General features: G+C 47.0%; 1 protein-coding gene across 3 annotated transcripts; it reads left to right on the forward strand.

Annotated features, from left to right (window-relative positions):
- Positions 1-218: 218 nt before the first annotated feature.
- TMEM98 (transmembrane protein 98) lies at positions 219-12,569 on the forward strand. 3 transcript variants are annotated; one of them, XM_004454910.5, is made up of 7 exons: positions 219-464; positions 2,839-3,019; positions 4,203-4,334; positions 5,313-5,346; positions 7,321-7,436; positions 9,879-9,938; positions 11,734-12,569. In XM_004454910.5, exons 2-7 carry the CDS (start codon positions 2,889-2,891, stop codon positions 11,939-11,941), a joined length of 681 nt encoding a protein of 226 aa, XP_004454967.1. In that variant the 5' UTR covers positions 219-464; positions 2,839-2,888; the 3' UTR covers positions 11,942-12,569. The 3 variants fall into 3 exon arrangements, with proteins under 3 accessions (XP_004454967.1, XP_004454968.1, XP_004454969.1); XM_004454911.5 differs by lacking the exon at positions 219-464 and adding an exon at positions 587-713; XM_004454912.4 differs by lacking the exon at positions 219-464 and adding an exon at positions 649-806.
- Positions 12,570-21,384: the final 8,815 nt, after the last annotated feature.

The raw sequence follows: 21,384 nt of genomic DNA on the forward strand, positions 1-21,384 counted from the left end.
TGAGTGGTCACGCTGTGGAGACTCTGGGTGCTCCTGTCTCTCCCATCGCCCACTGGAGGGCCAGTCCCCATGCCTCCATGTTCCCCTCCACTCCGCAGGCCCGGGGGCTGGCCCTCCCCGGCAGGGCGCGAGGAAGGCTTGTTGGATCACTGAGCGTCTGCCTCCCAGCTGCCCGGGCCTCGCCTGGCCTCAACCCCAGGTCTGGAGGGCCTGGCGGTGACGGCGGCGCCTGGCAGCGGGGGATTTGGATGCTCTGGGCCGCTCTCCCCCTCCCACATCCACCTCCGGGGGTTTGGCCGAGCCGGGGGAATTTATCTTGATTCCTTCTGACAGCCACGCTCCCTTCCCGGCATGCCCTGCTAGCAGGGAGCCGCCTGCGAGCCCCGACTCCCGGACTTTGCCATCCGCGGGGGGCCGGGCCGCGGGAGCGCGCCTTGGGATGCGCCCTGGAGCCGCGGCGTGAGGTGGGTGAGCCAGGCCGGGGCGGGCCGGGCTCCGCGCGCCCCGGGGCAGGCGGGAACGGGGCCCCGGGCGAGCCTCCGGGAGCCCGGCCCCTTGGGAGCCGGGCGCGCGGGGAGCCGGGGGTGGGGGAGAGGAGGGCGCCGGCCCGGCCCTCTTCCTTGGGGGCGGGGAGGCCGGGCTCGTGGGCCGCTTTGTTCCCGCCGCCAGGCCCCGCGCGAGCGCTGCGCGCACGCCGAGCCAAGTTGGAGAAAGTAAGTTCCAGCTGCGCGGGGCCCGGCGTCGGCACCCGGGCGTCCTGCGCCCCGCTGGGGAGCGATCGGAGCCCCGAGGCGGCGCGCTCCGAGGTGGGACTGGAGGCGGCCCTCCCTCGAAGCTTCTTGGGGCTCAGTCTTAGGTGATGGCGTGGGTGTTCGGGGTGGTGGGAAAGGAGGAAGAAGGTTGAGTCTTTGGTCTGTTTTATCCTTGTACATTTAGAGTCGGATAGAGAAAGGAGAAAGTAAGCTTATTCAGAGACAGAGAAACAGAGAGAAACTCGCAGAAACACCGAGCAGAACACACAAAGGGAAACTGACACACACAGACAACACACAAAGAAGCACCTATACAGGCAAATCACAGAAAGAGGGAGAGCTCAGGGAAAGCACGCACACACACAGACGCACAGGCACAATACGGAGGGAGAGGAGACAAAGCCGGGGGTGGGGGGGTGGGGGGTGCTTGGAGGCCAGGGGGAGGGGTAAGGCGCTCCGGAGGAACCTTGAGAAGGGGAGACGGGAGGGGAGAGGGAAGAGACGCCTGGAGAGGAAATGGCGAGAGAGACAGATAAAGAAAGAGAGAAGGGGAAAAGAAAATGGAGAGAAAGGAAGGACAAGAAAGGAGATAGGGGTAGTGGCCTAAAAGATGTGGACAGGAAGGGACAGGGAAACCACAGAGCTACATCTAGGGAAACTGAGTCAGAACCAGAGAATGACCATGCTACACACACACACACACACACACACAGACATACACAGAATCAGAGATGTAGCAATGGAAGAGACCCGGCCTTCTTGCCTTTATGGCTAGCGAGCGCCAGGGAGGAGAGCAGCTCTGTGAGACCTCAGAGAGAGGCTTCCTTGGCCCCTGAGCCAGCCAAACACCCACCTTGACAACCTGCCAAACTCCTTCTCCTCCTTCAAAACCCAACTCAAACTTCACCTGCCCTGCAAAGGAAGCTTTCCCTGAAAGTGTCATGCAAACATAGTTACTCTCTTTCTGGTATACTTCTGTCTGTATCACAGGCCTCTATTGTTGCAAGGATCACATGGAGTTGAAATGATTTGTCTGCCTACCTCCCTGGTCTGTCTTAGCTCTTTCAGGTTAGGGCCCATGTCTTACTTATCTCCAGTTTTTAGAAACCAACCTTGTGCTTGGTGCATATTAGATGATCAACAAACACTGAATGACTCTAAGGAGCATTTGGGCCCTCCAAGACATGCAGCATAGAATTAAAGGCAGATAGAGGCAATGCACCATCATGGGGTCACAGAGACTCCTAGGTCAAAGTACTTTTTTGGAGGTGGAGAAATAAAGGCCCAGAGAAAGGAGAAGTCTTGCTCAGAAGGACCCAACGAGGACCCAATGAAATAAAAGTGTGCATACCTACTCCTCTGAGAAAGCTTTGGTCTCTTGTTCATGAGTTTAAAATCCTGGGGGGAGAACCCTCCTGGGTGAAAGCAAGTAACAGACAGTGATCACTTTGACATTAGTTGTAATTTCCAACACTGCAACTGACAACCAAGACTCTTTCCAGAGTTTAAAAAATCTTTTCTTCTCAGAAAGGAAAAGGAAGATGAATATCTGTTTATGTTTAAATGGATAGGCTTTGGGGTTGAAATCTAACTCATTACTTTCTGACTACATAAACTTGGGCAAATTTCTTGACCTCTCTGAACCTCAAGTTTTCTGAACTATAAAATATGAACACGAATATCTGCCTCATAGAATTGTTATTAGGTTAGAATAGTAAACATATGCAAAGTACCTGGCATGGAGCTGACCCTCTATAAATGCAATTCCGCCTTCCCCTTTCCCGTGGTTGTTCTTTCATATGCTTTGGTTAAGATATGAAAACATCGGTTCTGGTTATGATGTTTCCTTTGGTTTGAAAGTCCATCCTGGTCTAACAGGGATGCAAACCCTTTCAAATAAAAGAAAAGGCAAATTTGGGGCGAGACTTATAAAATGCCCTTTGATTCTATTCAGACCCTCAGGTCTCTGCAGGTGACCTGGGGGAGCCTGACTACTCCCGCTTACCCCCATTCACCACTTCCAGCAGGTAAGACCACCTCCCACTATCTTTCATGGCTCCTTTATCAGACTTTGTGTTCTCTTAAGCGTTAGCCCTCGCGGGAGATGTGCCCAGGACAGAGGGAGCCCCCGGAAGCATGGAGACCGTGGTGATTGTTGCCATCGGCGTGCTGGCCGCCATCTTCCTGGCATCGTTTGCAGCCTTGGTGGTGGTTTGCAGGCAGCGCTACTGCCGGCCCCGGGACCTGCTGCAGCTCTATGATTCCAAGTGAGTGGTCCCAAGGAGCAGCAGGAGGAGGGATGGGCCCTACCGTGGGTCCCCAACCAAAGAAAGATAGGAACAGAAGCAGTCTAGCACTACATACTCCACTTTTGCTTTTTGTCTCTGAAATGATCCCTGTGAACTTCCCTTCCCAATAAAGACAGAGTATTAGAATGATTTTTAAACCTCCCGACATCCTGAGCCACCTCTGACCCTGTCACCTGAGCTAATGAAAAAGTTACTAACACGTTCACCTTTGGTATAAAGGCATGGGCGTCCAACCAAGACTTAAGCCATCGGACAAGCCAAATCCCTTTCCAACCAACTCCATGGAAACAGAAATAAGGCTAGAATTTCAGCCGTACATGCAAGCAAAAGACACTTCGTTCAATGAATTTCTAGCATAGGACTGTGTCTGTCTTTGCATGGTGCATTTTATGTGAAATATAGTTTGTAAACAAAATCTTAGTTTCGGTTTAGAGATGTATTAACTGATGGATCCTTGAGGGGCTCCAGCAATTTACCCTTAGTTTCTCTTGCCCCTCTATTTTTATCCTATCAGCATTTCTGTCCAGCAGTTCATAATGGGTAAATGCCCATTTTTATGACCCAGGAAAGCTCTGCTATTGGAAAGTATTGCATCTCATTTTTTAAAGATCCCTGTGCTAAAGTAGGTGGCATTTTTACTTCTCCCACCTTCCTCGTGTAACTAGGAGGGAATGTGGTTATGGGGGGACCCTGGTGGTTCTCAAGAGTGATTCTGCAGAGCAGGTAGGGGAGGCAGGAAGGTTTGGGTTTATGAAATTCAACCTCTCATTAAAAAGCAGGCTTGAGGGGAAAACGAAAGGATAGTATTTTGTCTTTAAGGAGTAGCCCTGTCTAATGTATCTTTGTGGTTATTATTGTTGTAGCCCAACTCTTTCTCTCAGGGGCTTGTCTCTCTCTGTTTCACTTTTCTTTTGTTTGGCGTCCCGGCTTCCCCCCAGGCTACCTCCTTGACTCACTTTTCTAGCCCTGTGCCACACCTGCATTCCCCACTAGGGCTGTGTGTGGATCCAGGACAGTGGTCCAGATCTTACTTATCTAGTTCCTTCATCCTTTGAGGGGAGGAGGTATGTGTACCTCCGTGAGGAGAGCGTCGGCAGCAGTCACCCCCAGGAAACCCCTGAACCGCATCGTCTCCTTCCAGGCCCATCGTGGACCTCATCGGTGCCATGGAGACCCAGTCTGAGCCCTCCGAGTTAGAACTGGATGACGTGGTCATCACCAACCCCCACATTGAGGCCATCCTGGAGAACGAAGACTGGATTGAAGATGCCTCGTAAGGGCCTGGGGCCATTTGCTTTCTTGCAGATCATCTTGCAGCCCCTGGGGGCCACAGATGGAGGCTTCCAGCGTCTTGCTCCAGCTGCCTTTGCCGGATCACTCTCCTGGGCGTCCAGTAGCCCTGAGTTACTCGCTGCTCTTTCCCCTGCCCTCAGCATCGGGAAAATCAGATGTGGCACGGCAGTGCTTGTCCTCGACTCCCATTTTGAGGCTTGTAGATGCATGGCAAAGGTCATTACAAGTCACTCTGATGTGTTTGAAGTATCCTTGGGTGCCCAAGGATAACACTGAGGCTCCAGGAATGAAGACTTTGTCTTCAGTATCCCTTAGAGATCCTTGCACCCAGCAGGAGCCTCTGCATTTTGAGCACTGTGTGCCACTTCAATCCCTTATTCATTTAGTCATTCATCCCTTGGGCAAATGTTTATGGACCATTTTTGCAGGGCACTGGCCCAGGGACTGTTGTTATTAAAACAGAATTCTATCTAAAAATCGAAATCCACTTTCATAGAAACGGGAAGTGATTTCTGTACACAGTGCAGTAGGCACACAGAGGAGGCAATGTCTAGATTTGCCTGGCCTGGGCAGGAGCTGTGGATCCTTATGAAGGAGATGACAAAGTAGGTGCCTTTTGACTTGGGTGTTGAGTGATAAGGCTGAGCATAAGGGGAAGGATACATGGAGTAGAGGGAAGAGTCTATTAGAAGCTCAGTTATTTAAAAAGCATGGCTCATTAGTAGGGGGTCGAGCAAGCTAGAAGGAGCAGGTCGGATGTAGGGAGCAGGGAGGGGAGGGAAAGAAGGTGTTTCTTCATTTAACTCATGGATTTGCTCTTTTTAACACTGAGGCATTACTGCTCTTGGGTTGTGTCCAGTTGTGGCCACTAATCAGAGGGAAATGAGGAATGGTAGGAAGGCTGGAGGGAGATGGGCCTCTCTAGGTAAGCCTTGACAAATTCTTCTTGTCTCCCCAGGGGTCTCATGTCTCACTGCATTGCCATCTTGAAGGTAATACTCTGATTTCTGAATGAAGAAATGGGGATCACCAAAGCACTCCTATGCATTGGAAGGAACTTTAGGAAGCACGCTGATCCTAACTTACCCCTTGCAAGATGCTTTTCTTTAACATGATTGACACTGGTAGTTTCTGCTGTTTACTTCCATGTCCACCTGGTCAACTGGTTATACTTTAGGATTCTCAAGGCCCTTTCAAAGGCGTTTTGTCATCTGGGCCTCAATAAAACAATGGCCTGTGGGAAACACAGCATAGATAATCATTAGCCACAATTTCACTAACCACGGATAGAGTTGTTTGCCTGAGACCATGTAGCTGCTAAGGGAGAAACTGTTTTCCAGCTCCCTAAGCACTTCCTTTCATTAACTGAGAGCTCAGACAGTTACAGCAAGTTCTGTATTTAGGCTTTTTCAATTATTAGGAAGTCTTTCACTCCTCTTTGGCTGTGACAGTAGACAACCATGTTAAAAAAACAAACAAACAAACCCTAACCATGATTACTTTAATTTGAAGTCCAATTTGTTTTTAATGCTTGAAATCTTTGAAAAACTGTATTTGACTTGCATTTTAGATAATTTTTATAGTGTAGGCATTTCATTTTCAGTTCTCACCAGATGCTTCCCTGCCTGATGAAATACTCTTTTTTCCTTTTAATAATAACAACACTGACATATTTGGCCAGTTCCAAATATCATCAGTTTTTTCACTTCAATAACCTGGGAAGCTACATATTTTTATTTTTGTCTAGTAATTATTCAAGATTTCAAAAAGGATCACTTTGTCTTTTCTTCGGTGTCATTCAGTCCAAGATAATAAAATCTCCCCCTCTCCCTCAGCTGTCTGGCTTGGGGGTGAAGAAATACCTGGTAGGAAACTGTTGTCCTAGAGTCCAGGCTTATTCAATTCCAAGAAGCTCTTTGGCTCTATAGATCCAGTTATGGCCATCGACAGAGAGGTAAAATGACTGCAGCAATAAAGCTACATTACATCTCCCTTCTTCCAACCAGGAGGTGATCTGAGACTGGCCTTTGCCCTCTGCCCCCGCCTACTAGCCTACTATAGCGGGAAGAGAACTGGCACCTGGAATGGGGGATGGGTCAGTTGGAAGGAATCAATGGTCTGCGCTGGGGACCTCAGATCAAAGGAGAGGGTTTCTAATCCTCCTCTTGGGGTTTCAGGCCCTCTTGCTTGGCCACCTGCCCTTGGAGGGAGGGGCCTGGGCTCATGTCCCGGTGGGTTCTTGGGCTTCTTTCTGCCCCGTTTTCCAGCCCTAGGTATAAGACAGGTCACAGAACTTCTTTGCCAGGGACAGAAGCATATTCAGGTTCTCATAAAAGGAAGATGCAGGAGGGGGATCAAGCTTTGGGGACGGTCAGCTCTGCTGGTTGATGATGAGAAAGGCCATGTGTCAGCCTTGCCTTTTCTGTTTTTGCCAAGGTCCTTTCACCATCATCTTGACAAACATCATGTTCACGTATTACCCTAGGAAATTGTTGAGATAAGTGCCACTTTTGGAGAATGTACTTAAAGGGAACAGTTGCCCTTTGTCCAGGCTTGTTTCTGAGGGTGCCGCACTGGAGATATTTATCCTGGTAGAGGGCTAAACCATGAGATGAAGCAATAGAAAGAGAAAGTAGGTTTTCCCCCTAAGGAAGAAGGTGAAATTAGAGCACATGCTTTTTCTTAGACAGATTATATCAGTTTAGACTTCTCCGAGCCAAAACCCTTGACTGTGATTTGAGGTTCCTGCCCCTCCCTCCATACCCAGCCTTGTTCTCGGCTTTTGCTGCTTCCTACACCATTTCCTCTCATCTCCGTGCACGTTTCACCTCACTCCTGCCACAGGTTAGGGGCCAGCTGTGTGATGAGATCCATGATAGGGGCTCTATCTGTCCTTGTGGGGGGGCAGAAGCCGGGGGGGGGGGAGCCAGGTCACCCCTCCTCACCACTCTCCTCCGCTGCATTAGATTTGTCACACTCTGACAGAAAAACTTGTTGCCATGACAATGGGCTCGGGGGCCAAGATGAAGACTTCAGCCAGCGTCAGCGACATCATCGTGGTGGCCAAGCGGATCAGCCCTAGGTGAGCCGTCCGGGGCCCTGAGGACCCCACAGTCTGTGGGGAAAGATGGGTCGGAAGCTGGGGTGCCAGCAGGGCTGGGCGCTTCTAAGAAATGGCATGCGGCAGCTCCCGTTATCTGTGTCCTAAACATTCACAGAGCACCCAGCAGGGCTTAGCAACTGAGAGACTTTCAAGCTAAGGTGGTCTCACGTAATTCCCCCACCCCCAGCGTGCCTCACTCTTCTGATAGGCTTTTTAGGAAATTTCAGCACCGTGTCTAGTCCTCACGAGTCTCTTCTCCAGATTTCTTCCTGGCTCCTCAGTCCTGTATAGCTGGAGCTGCTTTCCTTCCCTTTGCCACTCCTTCCTGCCAGGCTCCGAGCTGTAGCCAGCAAGCGTTTTTCTCACTGGTGTACACACCCCTACCTCTCTGTGCCTCCTGGCCATGCCCTTGTCCCCAGCCTGTATTTGTATGAGACTATTTGGGGGGCCCCATCTTAGTGGTCACCAGCGGCCCTATCCCCGCCCAGTCAGCAACCTTCAGGACGGGGTGGAAGTGAAGCCATACAGCATTCAGACCTCCCAAATTCCAGGCTGTCTGCAAAATCCCATGTGGGAGGCAACCAGCAGGATTGCAGTCAACAGCTACACCCCCTCACTGGGCTCGATTGTGTGAAGAAAACTAAAGCCCTTTTCTTAGAAAGGCTGTGTAAGAGTGTGCTGCCATCTGGCGGCTGGTATGTGGGTGTGCCTGAGCCGGTAGGAATCCCTCCTACACCGCCTCTGCGCAGTGCTGCTGTTTTTCTGCTGGGAATGGTGGCACCTGTGTGACTTCTAGAGGCTCTCACTTTCCTTTTTGCCATGCCCTCGGGTAAATCCCACGGAACCAGCTTATTCCCCGCCTCACGGCTAACCAAATAAAACGACCAGATCCTGCAAGGTGGCAACGTGTGAAGTCTTCTGAGGGCATATGAAAGACTCGGGGCACTTGAACTCTGTCCAGTAATTCAGTTAGTTGAGAAAGTGAGAAGGAAAAAATCCCAAGGAGCGACTCAGCCCAGGAAGGTTCTTGGCTTTCTCTGGAGTTGCCCTGTGGTGGGAGTAGCTACTTGACTTATATTAAGCCTAGGACCACCCCCCTAATCCAGGCTTAGGGCAGGAACCAGCCATTCCTTTTGGTCACACAAATTTTTCTAGAGAGTCTGTACTGTTCCCATCTTTTGGACCCTTCATCATCTTTGTCATTTCTTAAGATCTATCCCCAGAGGGCCAGACAAATTCTTGTGCAACCAGGTTATGAAGCAGCACTTTCAAGATGGAATCACAGGGAGAAAGGAGATTGAGATTTCAAAGGATGAGTGAAATACTCATGATTTCACTCATGAGTAGGTGAGTAGGATTAACAATGGCATTGCTCAGAGGGTGGACCTGACCTGGCCCAAGCTACAGAGCAACTCCAGAATGTTCCAGAATGTTCTCCATCATAATTCAATCAGTGATCCTTGCTTTGTTTTTTTGCTCTTACACTTCTTTCTCCTTCTGGGCATTTTTGGTCTCCATTGTTTTTGTTGCTCCAGTTTATTCCACATAGTGTGTTGATGGCAAATTAGTTTCAAGGAGAGTGGCTTCAGCTCCAGGGCACCACAGAAAAAGGGCCAGCGATGACAGTTGCCTCACCAGCGCCTCAGCCCAGAGACAAGAACGTTTGAGGGCGTCCTTTCTCAAGTGCTTTTAGAAATCAAGCAGTACATCTTTATTTTTTCTTCCTGACCATCAAATGGTCTAGAAACCAAAATTTGGAGCAAAATCTTATATAGCCAATCAGAATGAAAAGTACTTCCCTTCTGCACTGGATGAAAAGAAAATGAACCATGGTGTTAAAAGAAATCCAGTGCATCAGTTTGAACCCAAATGAAACTTGTGGTCTTTCTTGGTGTTCATGTTCCTTTAACTGTGCCTTTTTCTGAACACAAAAGTAATACATGCCTATAAAAATTAAAACACTGCAGAAATAGATTATCTGGAAGGTGAAAGTATCCCCTAATCTCACCCCTTCCCAACTCGAGTAGGAATTCCCTGTTCACCGAGTGAATATTGCTCCTTACCCCCACCCCACCACCCCGCATTCCATAGCTTCTGTTTATTTTTATACAAATGGGATCAATCACATCATGTTTTATATACTGCTTGGCAGTTTGTCCTTTTCATGTAGTAGTACATTTTGAACATCTTTGCATATGTGTGAATGTGTACTTTTTCAACCATGGGAACTAAAACAAAATCTTCCCTAAACCAAACCTGAAGTCTTTCTGTTTAAGTCTCTGTTCGAGAAAGCTGAAGCAGTTAGAGCAAAGAGCCACTAAGACTGGATCAAAAGGAAAGGATGGGAATAACAAAATGTCAAAAGAAAGGAAGGAGAAAAGGCGATGAGTGAAATATTAAAAACGTTTTGCATCCTTTTAGAGTGGATGATGTGGTCAAGTCAATGTACCCTCCGCTGGACCCCAAACTCCTGGATGCACGGTGAGTGGGGGGAGCTGCTCATTTTTCAAGCTAGAGGTTTGTCACTTCATAACATCTGGGAGGCGGAGGGCTGGTTGATTCGATTGCTGAGGAGAGGGCTGCCTTAGCTACACCCAAATCCTAGGGAATGGGAAGGGATCAGGTCTTTTTCCTCTGGGCTTTGGGTACCTTTTGCTTCAGTGTGGTTGAAGCCTTGTCATATCAGCCAGCAGGGAGCCGTTCCTCTTCCTGTAGCCCTTGAGAAGGGAGAACTGGTCTTAGATTTTGAATTTTTATGATTGAACATTGGGCCTTGCTGAGCCCTCACTGTGCCACCCCTCCCTTCCATTGCCCCCCATGGTGCCCTTTTTGCTCTGTGGACCCCACAAGCAGACCCGCCTCAGCCATGAGTGCTACCCGGGGCAGGGAGGTAGTGGGGGCAGAAGGAAAACAGGGCACAGGGAAAGAGGTGAAAAGTCAGCCCTGCCTGACTTTGCCCAAAGCTGGGCCCACCTTGCACAGGACACAAGCACCCTTCTCCATAGCCCGCCCCCCCAATAGCTGTATTGAATTGTTATGTTCGTGAACATGATGTAAACCCATTTCAGAAAATGAGATTAAAAATTTTTTTTACTTTTAATTTTTAAAGAAGCTTTATATTACACAAATGTTACATCAAAAATATAGGGGGTCCCCCTCTACCCCACCCCTCCCCCTTCCCCACTTTCCCCCATTAACATCTTTCATTAGTGTGGCACCTTTGTTACGATTGATGAACACGTGTTGAAGCATTGCTACTAACCGTGGTCCATAGTTTACAATACAGTTTATACTTTGCACCGCACAGTTTTCTAGGTTTTGACAAAATGTGTTATGGCCTGTAGCCATCATTGTAATGTCATGCAGGACAATTCCAGTGTCCCAGAAATGCCCCGGGTGACACCTATTCTTCCCTTTCCTCCCCTCAGAATCTCTGGTGGCCACTGCCTTTATGTCAATGATACAAGTTCTTCCATTGCTAGAATAATAATCAGTCTACTTTAGTCTGTAGTTACATTTCCTTCTTTTTAAAAATGAGACTCTTTTGTCTTTCTGATTTATATGACCATTTCATAGACATGTATAGTGATTGCCATAGGGGCAGTGGGTCATGGGACTTCAGCTTTAGTTTCTCTGCCCCACTCCTTTTGTTGCCCAGATTTGTCTGGGGGTAATCATCTGTAATATATTCCAAATGCACCAGAGACACCCATTATATAAAAGATATTCTATCATGAAACTTTCAATACTGAAAATAGCTCCTCCCCAATTTGATTTTCAATGACCATTTTTAAAGAGTGGGGTAAACCATCCCTGGGCCTTACTGATTCCTAATCACTCCGGGATGCTGAGGGTGGCATATTTATATCCTGTCTTTGAGTGGGTATCAGTTGAATGTGCTCATCCAATTGACTAGATCCAAACCGTATTCCACAAAACATTGCTCTGGGAGTTGTAATAGATTGTGTTGCAGAAAATGGGTTCCACAGTCCTAAATAAGTTTGTGAAACAGAGCATATCTTGTTCTCATCTTGGAGCTTTATCATGCACATCAAAGGCTCTGAGAAGTGCTGCAGTGAAAAACAGCCTTTTTAACCTTGTTTAGCCCAGCACCCATTCCCAAGTGTGAGTGTGGAACCATCTTTAAATTGTATACTCACCAACCTCTTAGGGAAGGGACTCCAGCTTGGGAAACATTAGTCGAGAATCTACTTGTTTGAGCTTTGATGTGAAGTTTCTCATCTCCTAGGGAATCTAATCCTGCTGTTTTTCCTAGGACGACTGCCCTTCTCCTGTCCGTCAGTCACCTGGTACTGGTGACCAGGAATGCCTGCCACTTGACTGGGGGCCTGGATTGGATTGACCAGTCACTGTCGGCTGCTGAGGAGCACTTGGAAGTCCTTCGAGAAGCAGCCTTGGCTTCTGAGCCCGACAAAGGACTTCCAAGCCCCGAAGGCTTCTTGCAGGAGCAATCAGCTATTTAGTGCCTACTGGGCAGCAGCCAGCCATGAGGGCCAGCCTGCTCCAACCCTGGGTGGCTCAGCTGAGCTTCCACTTTTTCCTGTAGAGTTAGTTGTTGTCCATAGCTCTGGGGTAGAGCAGCCTGCACATAGAAAAGCAGAGAGCCCTGCCAATGGAGACCTCTGTTGCAGTTGCAAATGGTAGCTGCTGAGTGGCAGTCTAATACCACAGTTAGGGGAGTGACAGTCGCCATCTATACAGCAGAGCACTGATGGTGGGCTGTATGCTTTATTTTGCTCACCTAGTGTTTTCATGAGAGCTGAGCCTCCTTCTAAGAATCAGGAGCTTTCACATTAAAATCACAACTTCTACCTCCTCTTGAACAATCAGGAGATATGGCAATTCTGACAGCATAGAGGACAATCAGAGTAAGTAGAAGTTGCCTTTTTTGATAAGACATGTACTCTCTCACCTAGCCTGTTTCATTTATTTGTATTATCTGCCTAGTCCCTGAGGCATCTGGGTCTCTCCTCCTCATTAAGGTTTGAGTTTAAAGGTGAGCATTGCAGAGTTATTTCTCTTTAATAACTATGCCTGCAATTTGACCTAGCTACCACTAGTTGGAAAGTAAACCTATACCTAGGCTTCAAACTCTGGTGTGTGGTTATTGACTCAACTTCAAATGCATGGTGTGGAGTGGGACATATTTGTCTGAGAGGTCAGGTTGACACAGAAAGCCTAAGAACGCTGAGGGTGGCTTGTGTGTATGTCTTAAAATCAGATACTTAAAGACATCTTGATGTTCAGGCAGAATCAGATACTGCCATCAGGTAGCTTCCACATTAGCGATGACATGGATGAAGGATGGGTTCCCCTTTCTTTTGAGATCTTTTTGTTTTATGAATATTGAAAGATGAGGGGGCCCTTTTATGACTTGAGACCTTTGGGGAACCCAGAATTACAATTGCATACTCATGAGGACTTTTTTTTCCCTTAAGCATGTGGGGGAGTCTGAAGCATTTTTCTTCTGCCTAGGTTCTCAGAGCCAGCTACCCTCTTGGGAGAGAGCTTTGGTCTGGGGGCTACCCTACTTCATATCTTATGCTGTTAAGCATGTTTGGTTCTGCATCTCTGCTCCCCTTTCATTTTCTCTGTTATAACACAAAACAGCAAATCCCTTAGCCTCATTTTAAGGAACCAGGAACCTATATTCCCAAATCCAAGATTGGGGCATTGCTTGCCTGTCCATTGGACACATTTTATTCTCTCCTAATAAACAGGCTGATTCTAACCAGCACAATGTATACCAATCCTGGAAGTCAGGAGAGGGAAGCTGGAGCTCAACTCGCATGGACTGAAGGTTGGATTCCTGATTATAGGGGACACCTATTGGATTATCCACTCCCACTGACCCTGAACACATGCTATTTAAGTAGTTAGTTTTCCAGCTGTGCTATGAATAGGAAGTATCCACAAAGTTACTTTGACTTTTCTATTCATTCTCTCCTGTTTTAGTTTCCTAGATTGCTCAAAGCAGGTACCATGAAATTGTTTGGTTTGAGCAATGTGAATTTATCAGCTTATAAGCTTACAGTTGTGAGACTGTGAAAATGTCCAGGCAAGGCATCATCAAGGTGATACTTTCTTACTGAAGGCTGACTGCAGATGATCCTTAGCTCCTTGGCCACATGACAAGGCACATACGATGCCTGTTGGCCTCTCCCTTCCCTTCTGGGTTTTGTTGCTTTCAGGTTCTTATTTCTGTGGCTTTCTCCCTCTCTCTGTATTCATTCCATTTATAAAGGACTCCAGTTGGAGGATCAAGACCCTTCCTGAATGAGGTGGGCCATGCCCTAACTGAAGCAGCCTCATCAAAAGGTCCTACTTACAATGGGTTCCCACCCACAGGAATGGATTAAATTTAAGAATCCGTCTTTCTGGGGTACACACAACTTCAAACCACCACACCTCCTTACCTGTTTTAGATATCTGGGGTCCTCCTGTTTTTGTTTTATCTCACTCACCGAACCTGCTTTCATATCTTGGCTGGAATCTGACTCATGCTAAGGTTGCAGTGACTGCACGGCTGTAAATGTCCCCTGTATTTTAACTTTGACCTGAGTCCTAGGCCAAAGAGAATCAGCTCTATGGCATCTCAAATCCCATCCACCAGGTGTGGGGTTTGGGAGTGAAGAGGTTTCCCAGCACCCCTGAAATGACACACTGTCATTTACCTTCTCTGAGCCCTAGTAAATCCTGGTACACCTGCTTCCTGATTCCAGAGGAATTGCAAGGAGGGAGTCCTGAAGACTTTGGAAGTACCTGATAGATTGCAGGATCTCTAATGAGTCTCCCCCCTGCTGTGTAGTTTTTCTTCTCCAGTGCAAGACAAATAAGAATCCTCTGAATAAAGCTGGTGGCTGATGGCTGAGAGTGGATGTGTTATCTTTGGTGAAGGAAGCAACCTGCTTTTCCAGGCTCCTTGGGATTCGTTGAAGTTACCTCCTCCCTCTAGAGGGGCTGGTTGATGAGAACTGGCGATCCAAGGACTGCCTGTTGTTCGAGGCATGGTTTCCCAGTGAATGGACACAGCCCAAGTCCCCAGTTTACTAGTGTCCAACTATTTGATGGTAAAGCCTTCCCTCCCAGCCACCCACCTCCTCTTCCCCTGAGGTAGGACATTCAGATAAATTCTGAATAAGGAAAGAATTACCCAGGGATGGAAACTGAGTGCGAAAAGGGCGAGGTCTTTGGACACAGATTAGGTTCAAATTGGGGCTCAGTCATTTACTGTGTGAGTGTGGGCAAGTTACTTAGTCTCTGATCCTTAGCTTTCTCATCAGTAAAAATGACACTGCCACCTTATTGAGTTGGCATCTCATTCAAATGAAATAGTATATGTGGAATGCCTAATCATATGCCTGGTATTGATTAAACAATGTTAACCCTTCTCTTCCCATGCCGCCCATGCCCTGATGCAACCAGCCCAGATTGCATTGTTTCACTTCCCGTGGCTCTGTCCAAGCAGGGGCTTCTGTTCGTGGGCTCTGAAACAGAGTGGCCAAAAATCTGGAGTTACTGCAGTAGGGAAAGGAGCTCAGCCTTGTCTCTGACCCACCCCAAGGTATTCATGGCATGAAGGAATTTAAAGCTCTTGGCCACTTATCAGTGTCCAGAGGGTTGATTGCTCAAGCTCGCATTCCTCCAGAGAACTTACTCCAGCTTGTGAAATCTCTGAGAAGAAACACGTGTTTCTGGCATCCACCTTATCCTGGTGCCTTTCCTGATCTGCCTCATTCTAGGAGTTGCTTTGCTTCAGAGACTCTCTGTTTGTCCACATGAGCCTGCTCTTTAGGACATGGCTTACAGTTCAAAGGTACTGAGTTGACCTGGAAATATTGGGAAGGTATCAAATGAAGATTTCCCATCCATTTTCCTCCCTCCCCTAAATGTGTACCGAGTGCTTATTTTGTGGGAGTTGTGCTAGGGGCTGGGGATATGGAATGAAAGGCACAGTCCCTTTGCTTAAGGAGAAAGAAAGACAAACGGACGATTGGTTAAATATGTCTGTGGCCAGTGCTGTGCTGAAGGGAGATGCAAGAGGAGGCCGAGGGGGTGCAGAGCAGGGAAAGGGATGGGAAGTGGGGATGGGGGCGAGACGGCAGAAATCTGGGAGCAGGAGCAGGGGTCTGAGTTGAGGCTTGACAGAGAAGGTCAGAGTGGTGTTCTGAGCAGACAGGGGAAAAGTCCAGGGCCAAGAGAGCATGGCTCATTTGGAAAAGGCAGGTGGTTGGGGAGGACTGGAGTGTGGGAGTGGATGGGGGTGAGGTTGGGTGGGTTGGCATGGTGCCAAGTTATGGAGGCCCATGTAGATTGTAATAGGGAGCTAGAGCTTTATTCTGAGCATTACAGAGAACTTCAGGAATGTTTTAAGCAAGGGAGTGACTTGGTCAGGTCTGTAATTTCTAAAGAGAGTTTTTTATTTTGTATCTTGTGACTTTAGACTCCAGGATCCATAATTTTGCCTGCAGCCACTGAGTAAACAGTTCCTGTCTCCCCTAACCCCCCCCACATCCCCAAGTCTGTGAGGCTAAAGACTGAATCATGGTATAAAGGCAGGTTGGAAAACTGCTTAGGAGAAAGGGGTGTTAGGCGTGGAAATAGGAAATACTGGAAGGAAGTGATGTGTTTATGCTGTGTCTGCTTCTGGCAGGTGCTTCCAGTGTCTCCATACAAAAATGCGAATGAGTAGAGTTTTGAGACATAACTAGGTCCTTCCATTAAATCCTACCTGTATTTTTTTTTTTTTAAAGATTTATTTTTTATTTATTTAATTCCCCTCCCCTCCCCCGGTTGTCTGTTTTCTGTGTCTTTTTGCTGCGTCTTGTTTCTTTGTCCGCTTCTGTTGTTGTCAGCGGCATGGGAAGTGTGGGCGGCGCCATTCCTCGGCAGGCTGCTCCCTCCTTCGCGCTGGGCGGCTCTCATGGGTGCACTCCTTGCGCGTGGGGCTCCCCTACGCGGGGGACACCCCTGTGTGGCAGGGCACTCCTTGCGCACATCAGCACTGCGCATGGGCCAGCTCCACACGGGTCAAGGAGGCCCGGGGCTTGAACCGCGGGCCTCCCATGTGGTAGACGGACGCCCTAACCACTGGGCCAAAGTCCGTTTCCCCCCTACCTGTATTTCTATCGTTCCCATTTTACAGATAAGGAAACTGAAGTCTAGAACGATGAATAAAGTCCCAGAAGCTCAGTTTTTAAAGAATCAGAGCAGGAACTTCAACTCCCCAACTTTTCCTCTTAACTGCTCTTTTCTCCTGGCCACGGGTGAGGGAATCCATAATAGAAAGAACTGTTATGAGAGACATTCTATTCTCTTCTATTTCTCATATTTTTCATTGAAAAAGGGTGATCATCGCCTATAAATTAATTTCACGACCCACTAATCGGTTACATCCCATAGGATAATAAATATGGACACTAAAAAGAGTCCTGGGGCATGGGTGAGGTATTTTTTTCTTCCATCCAAAATGACTTAATTTTACCCATTTTAAGCAAAACTTGCATTTTTCAAAATAGTGGCAAAAATTTATGGGGCAAAATGGAATAATTAATATGTTATATGATTGAGTCATTCAAGAGATCTGTTGAGCATCCACTCTGTGCCAGGCACTGGATTAGGCCCTGGGATACAGGAATGAATAAAAATATAATGTTTCTCTTGAGGTTCATATAATCTAAGGTGGAAAGAACCCCATAAAGAGTCATTTTAATATAAATGTGGCATGTGCTAAATATGGGAACGTGTGTGTAATGAGAACATGGAGTAGGGGTACCAAGCCCAGCTCCCAAGAATTTCCTGATGGTGGCGATGTCTCGGCAGAATTATCAAGGAGAAGTGGGAATTAATGAGAAGTTGACTGGATGGGGTGGAGGAAGGAGGTGAAGGTAGAGGAGCCAGGGAGGAAATTCTGTGCAGATATGACATTCTATGTTTTGCTCAGGATATTACAGGTGGGTCAATGCTGCTGAAGTGTCAGGTGGGAGGTGGGGTGTGGTGGGAGATGAGATGGGATAGGAGGGTGGGGGTCCAACCTGGGAGGCGCTCCTTGGCCTTGATGAGGCCTTCGGATTTTTCCTCTAGGTGGTAGGGTACTACTGAGTGTTTAAAAAATTCTGTTTTAATTTTTTTCTTGGAAAAGTAACAAATGATCATTGCACCAACACCAATTTTACTATCATCCTAATTTGGGAGATGGACAATGGTTTAGTGTTATTTTAATGGACATTTCCCTCACGGTTGGTGAAATTAAACATTTTTCATGTGTTTATTATTTCCTTACACTTACTTATGATCTTTGCCCATTATTCTACTGGGGGCTTAGTGTGTTTTGTTTTGTTTTTTTAAATCAATTTATATGAGCTCTTTATATATTAAGGATAACAATCCTTTGTCATATTTATTGATATATTTTCCCAGCCTTGTCATTGACCTTTTAGTTTTGTTTAGAGTGTGTATTACTCAGCCAAAGAGGTGCTGATGCAAAATACTGGAAACTGGGTGGTTTTTATAAAGGGTATTTATTTGGGGTAGGAGCTTACAGATACCAGGCCATAAAGCATAAGTTACTTCCCTCACAAAGTCTGTTTCCACGTGTTGGAGCAAGATGGCTGCTGATAGCTGAGAGGGTTCAGGCTTCCTAGGTTCCTCCTTTCCAGGGTCTTGCTTCTCTCTGGGTTCAAGATGCCTTCCTTCCCAGGGCTTGCTTCTTCCAGGGCTCAGGATTCCTTTCTTTCTTTTTCTTGCTTCTCTTTTCTCTGTGTGCTTACTTCCCAGGGCTTCAGTTTAAGGCCTCAGCATCAAACTCCAACATCAACAACCCTTGCATCAGAAGCCCTCAACTCTGTCCTTTGCCATGCCAAGGGGTGGGGACTCAACACCTTAATGACATGGACCAATCAAAGCCCTAATCATAACTTAATTACTCCCAGGTACAGACCAGATTACAAACACAATCTAATATCTATTTTTGGAATTCATAACTATATCAAACTGCTCCATTCTGCCCTCTGAATTCCAAAAAGACATTACAATATTTGAAAAAACCTTAAATCAGTAACAATGCAAGTATCGCAATCAATTTAAAGAAATACAGTTTGTCTCAGGGCAAAGTCCTGGCTGCTATAGACCTCTGAAACTTATAAAACAATTTTCTGTTTCCAATACACAAATGGACAGACAAAGGATAAACATTTTCATTACAATAAGGAGAAACTGGGAGGGAAACATGAGTCTTGGGTCCTCTACAGTTCAGTAAACCTGCAGGGCATCCTCCATTCGATTTCAGTCTGAGAGCCATTCTTAAGATGATGGTTTCTTCTCCTTGGGGCGTTATGGGAACCCACCCTTTCCACATGCTTGTCCAATGGCCATTTTCTTGGCTCCACCCCATCAAGCATCTGGTTATTGACCAAGCTCCAGACCTCACCCTCTAAGAGTGTCGGGGTGGTTGCCACACCTTACCCAATCTTTGGGTTAGAGTCTTAACCCCCCAAGTACAGTGATGTGAAGACAACATTCCACCCAACCTTTGGCATACAGGTTCAACCCCCTCAGAACAATGAGTTGACCACCTGGCCTTCCCTAACCTTTGGGGGACAGGTCCACCCCTCTCAGACTTGTGGGGTGCTGACCTTAACTGCTCTAATCCTAGGGGAATGTGCTCCACCCTCCCTGTACTCTGGGACAGCAACATTCTCCCAGAACATCGGGTGGTAACATCCACCCTCTTCAACTGTTGGTGCAAACTCACCCTCTCTGTACACATGGGTGGGGTTCCTCTCTTGGCCCAAGGTGATGTCTTAATTCCAGATCTCAGCTTCCATGGTTTTCCTCTCAAAGCTGTTTCTCCTTCAATCTCTCTTTTCCATGTCCCTTTTAGTCCAAGTTAACAGTGGTTTTGTTCATACAACTCTCTCAAAAACCTTGTTGGTTTAGCATGCAGGAACTAGGGATCCAAGTCATCAGACAGTAAGGCTTTCCACAAGTCTTTCCTAGATAACTGCATCTTCAATCCTGATTTACAACTTCCAAGTTTAGTTAAGTCCTCCATTGAGGCACTTTGACCTGGGATCTTGATTTCCAGAAGCTTGGAATTTCCAGAATCATTTTCTGTTTTCTTTGTATCTGACAGTTCAGTCCTCAGCATATCTCTCTCATCTAGCATTTTGCTATAAGCTGCAAGCAGAAGCCAAGCTATATTCTCTGGGTTTACTTTGGAAATTTCTTCAGCTAAATGCCCAGGCTTGCCATTTTCAAATTCTGCCTTCCATAAAACACAGGAGTTAATCTTGCCAAGTTCTCTGCAACTTTAAAATATGGATCACCTTTCCTCCAGTTTCCAATAATTGTTTCATCGTTTACTTCTAAGGCACCACAAAAAGTCTCTTTACCATCCATACTGCTATCATCAGTCTCTTCAAAGCACTGTAGGTCTTTTCTTCCAACCATTTCACAATTACTCCAAAAAATACCCCTTACCCATGTATAAAACCATTCCAGGATTTTGGTAATTGCTAAAGCACTTCCCCACTCCTCGGTACCGAATTCTGTATTAGTCAGTTAAAGGGGTACCGGTGCAAAATATCAGAAACTGGTTGGTTTTTATAAAGGGCATTTATTTGGGGTAGAAGTTTACAGATACCAGGCCATAAAGGATAAGCTACTTCCCTCACCAAAGTCTATTTTTACGTGCTGGAGCAAGATGTCTGCCGATGGCTGCGAGGGTTCAGGCTTCCCAGGTTCCTCCTTTCCAGGGTCTTGGTTCTCTCTGGGTTCAGAATGCCTTCCTTCCCATGGCTTGCTTCTCCAGGGCTTAGGGTTCCTCTCTTCCTGTGGCTGGCTTCTCTTTCCTCTGTGAGCTTACTTTCTGGGGTTTCAGCTCAAGGCTTCAGCATCAAACTCCAATATCAAAAACCCTTGCGTCAAAAACTCCAACTCTGTCCTTTGCCATGCCTTTTATCTAATACCCTAATGGCATGGACCAATCAAAGCCCTAATCATCACTCACTCATGCCCAGTAATAGACCAGATTACAAACATAATCCAACATCTATTTTTGGAATTCATAACTATATCCAACTGCTACAGAATGGTTTCTGACATCTCAAATTTTTAAATTTGGTATAGTCAGATGTATTGATTTTTCTTTCCCTTAGTGATTTCTTTGATTGCTTTTATGTTTAGAATATCTTTTCTTATCCAAAGATTAAATAAATATCATTGAGATGTTTGAAGTAGTGAAGTGTCTTGGGTGGATGGCTAATAATTAAGTTCACAGGTTAGATGTAGTGGCAGGAAAAAGAACAAGGTAGAAGAAATCAAACCTTACTTTATCCATCCCAACCCCAGTCCAAAGGTAAAGGTGGGAAGAGTTAGTGATCACAGAGATGTGTGAAGGAGATGAGGAGAGGCAGGAAAGATCCTGAAGAAGTAGTAGGATGTGGTCTGGCAGCTGGGGTGGGGGTGGGGGAGCATAGAGAGGAATGCCCCAAGGAAGGGCATGAAGGTACATAGTATGTTTGGCAAGAATCTAAGATAAGAAGCAGTGATGGGGGAAGCAGATGTAGCTCAACCAGTTGGGCTCCTGCCTACCACATGGGAGGTCCCAGGTTCAGGTCCCAGTGCCTCCTAAAGCCAGACGCTGCACCTGCCACAATGAGCAGACACCTAAATGAGCAAATGCCATAAGTCAGCAGATGCTGCCGCCCAGGGGGGATATGGCTCAGGCTGTTGGGCACTTGCCTCTCATGTGGGAGGTTCCAGGTTTGGTTCCCAGTGCCTCCTGGAGAAGGCAAGCAAACAATGAACAGACAAACCAGAAAGCCATCTAGAGAAAGGGGGGGATAAGAAAAAAAGAAGCAAGGATGGGGGAGACGGTTGGAGAGAAAATCAAGGAAGGAAGGTC

The sequence above is a fragment of the Dasypus novemcinctus genome, chromosome 21 (genome assembly GCF_030445035.2).
Source record: "Dasypus novemcinctus isolate mDasNov1 chromosome 21, mDasNov1.1.hap2, whole genome shotgun sequence".
NCBI lineage: Eukaryota > Metazoa > Chordata > Mammalia > Cingulata > Dasypodidae > Dasypus > Dasypus novemcinctus.

Bases quoted from the DNA above. Each gene is read 5' to 3' on its own strand.
- TMEM98 (XM_004454910.5), top strand. From the start codon at position 2,889: ATGGAGACCGTGGTGATTGTTGCCATCGGCGTGCTGGCCGCCATCTTC. The intron at 5,347-7,320 runs GTAATACTCTGA...CCGCTGCATTAG, and splicing joins ACTGCATTGCCATCTTGAAG to ATTTGTCACACTCTGACAGA. The intron at 7,437-9,878 runs GTGAGCCGTCCG...GCATCCTTTTAG, and splicing joins GCCAAGCGGATCAGCCCTAG to AGTGGATGATGTGGTCAAGT.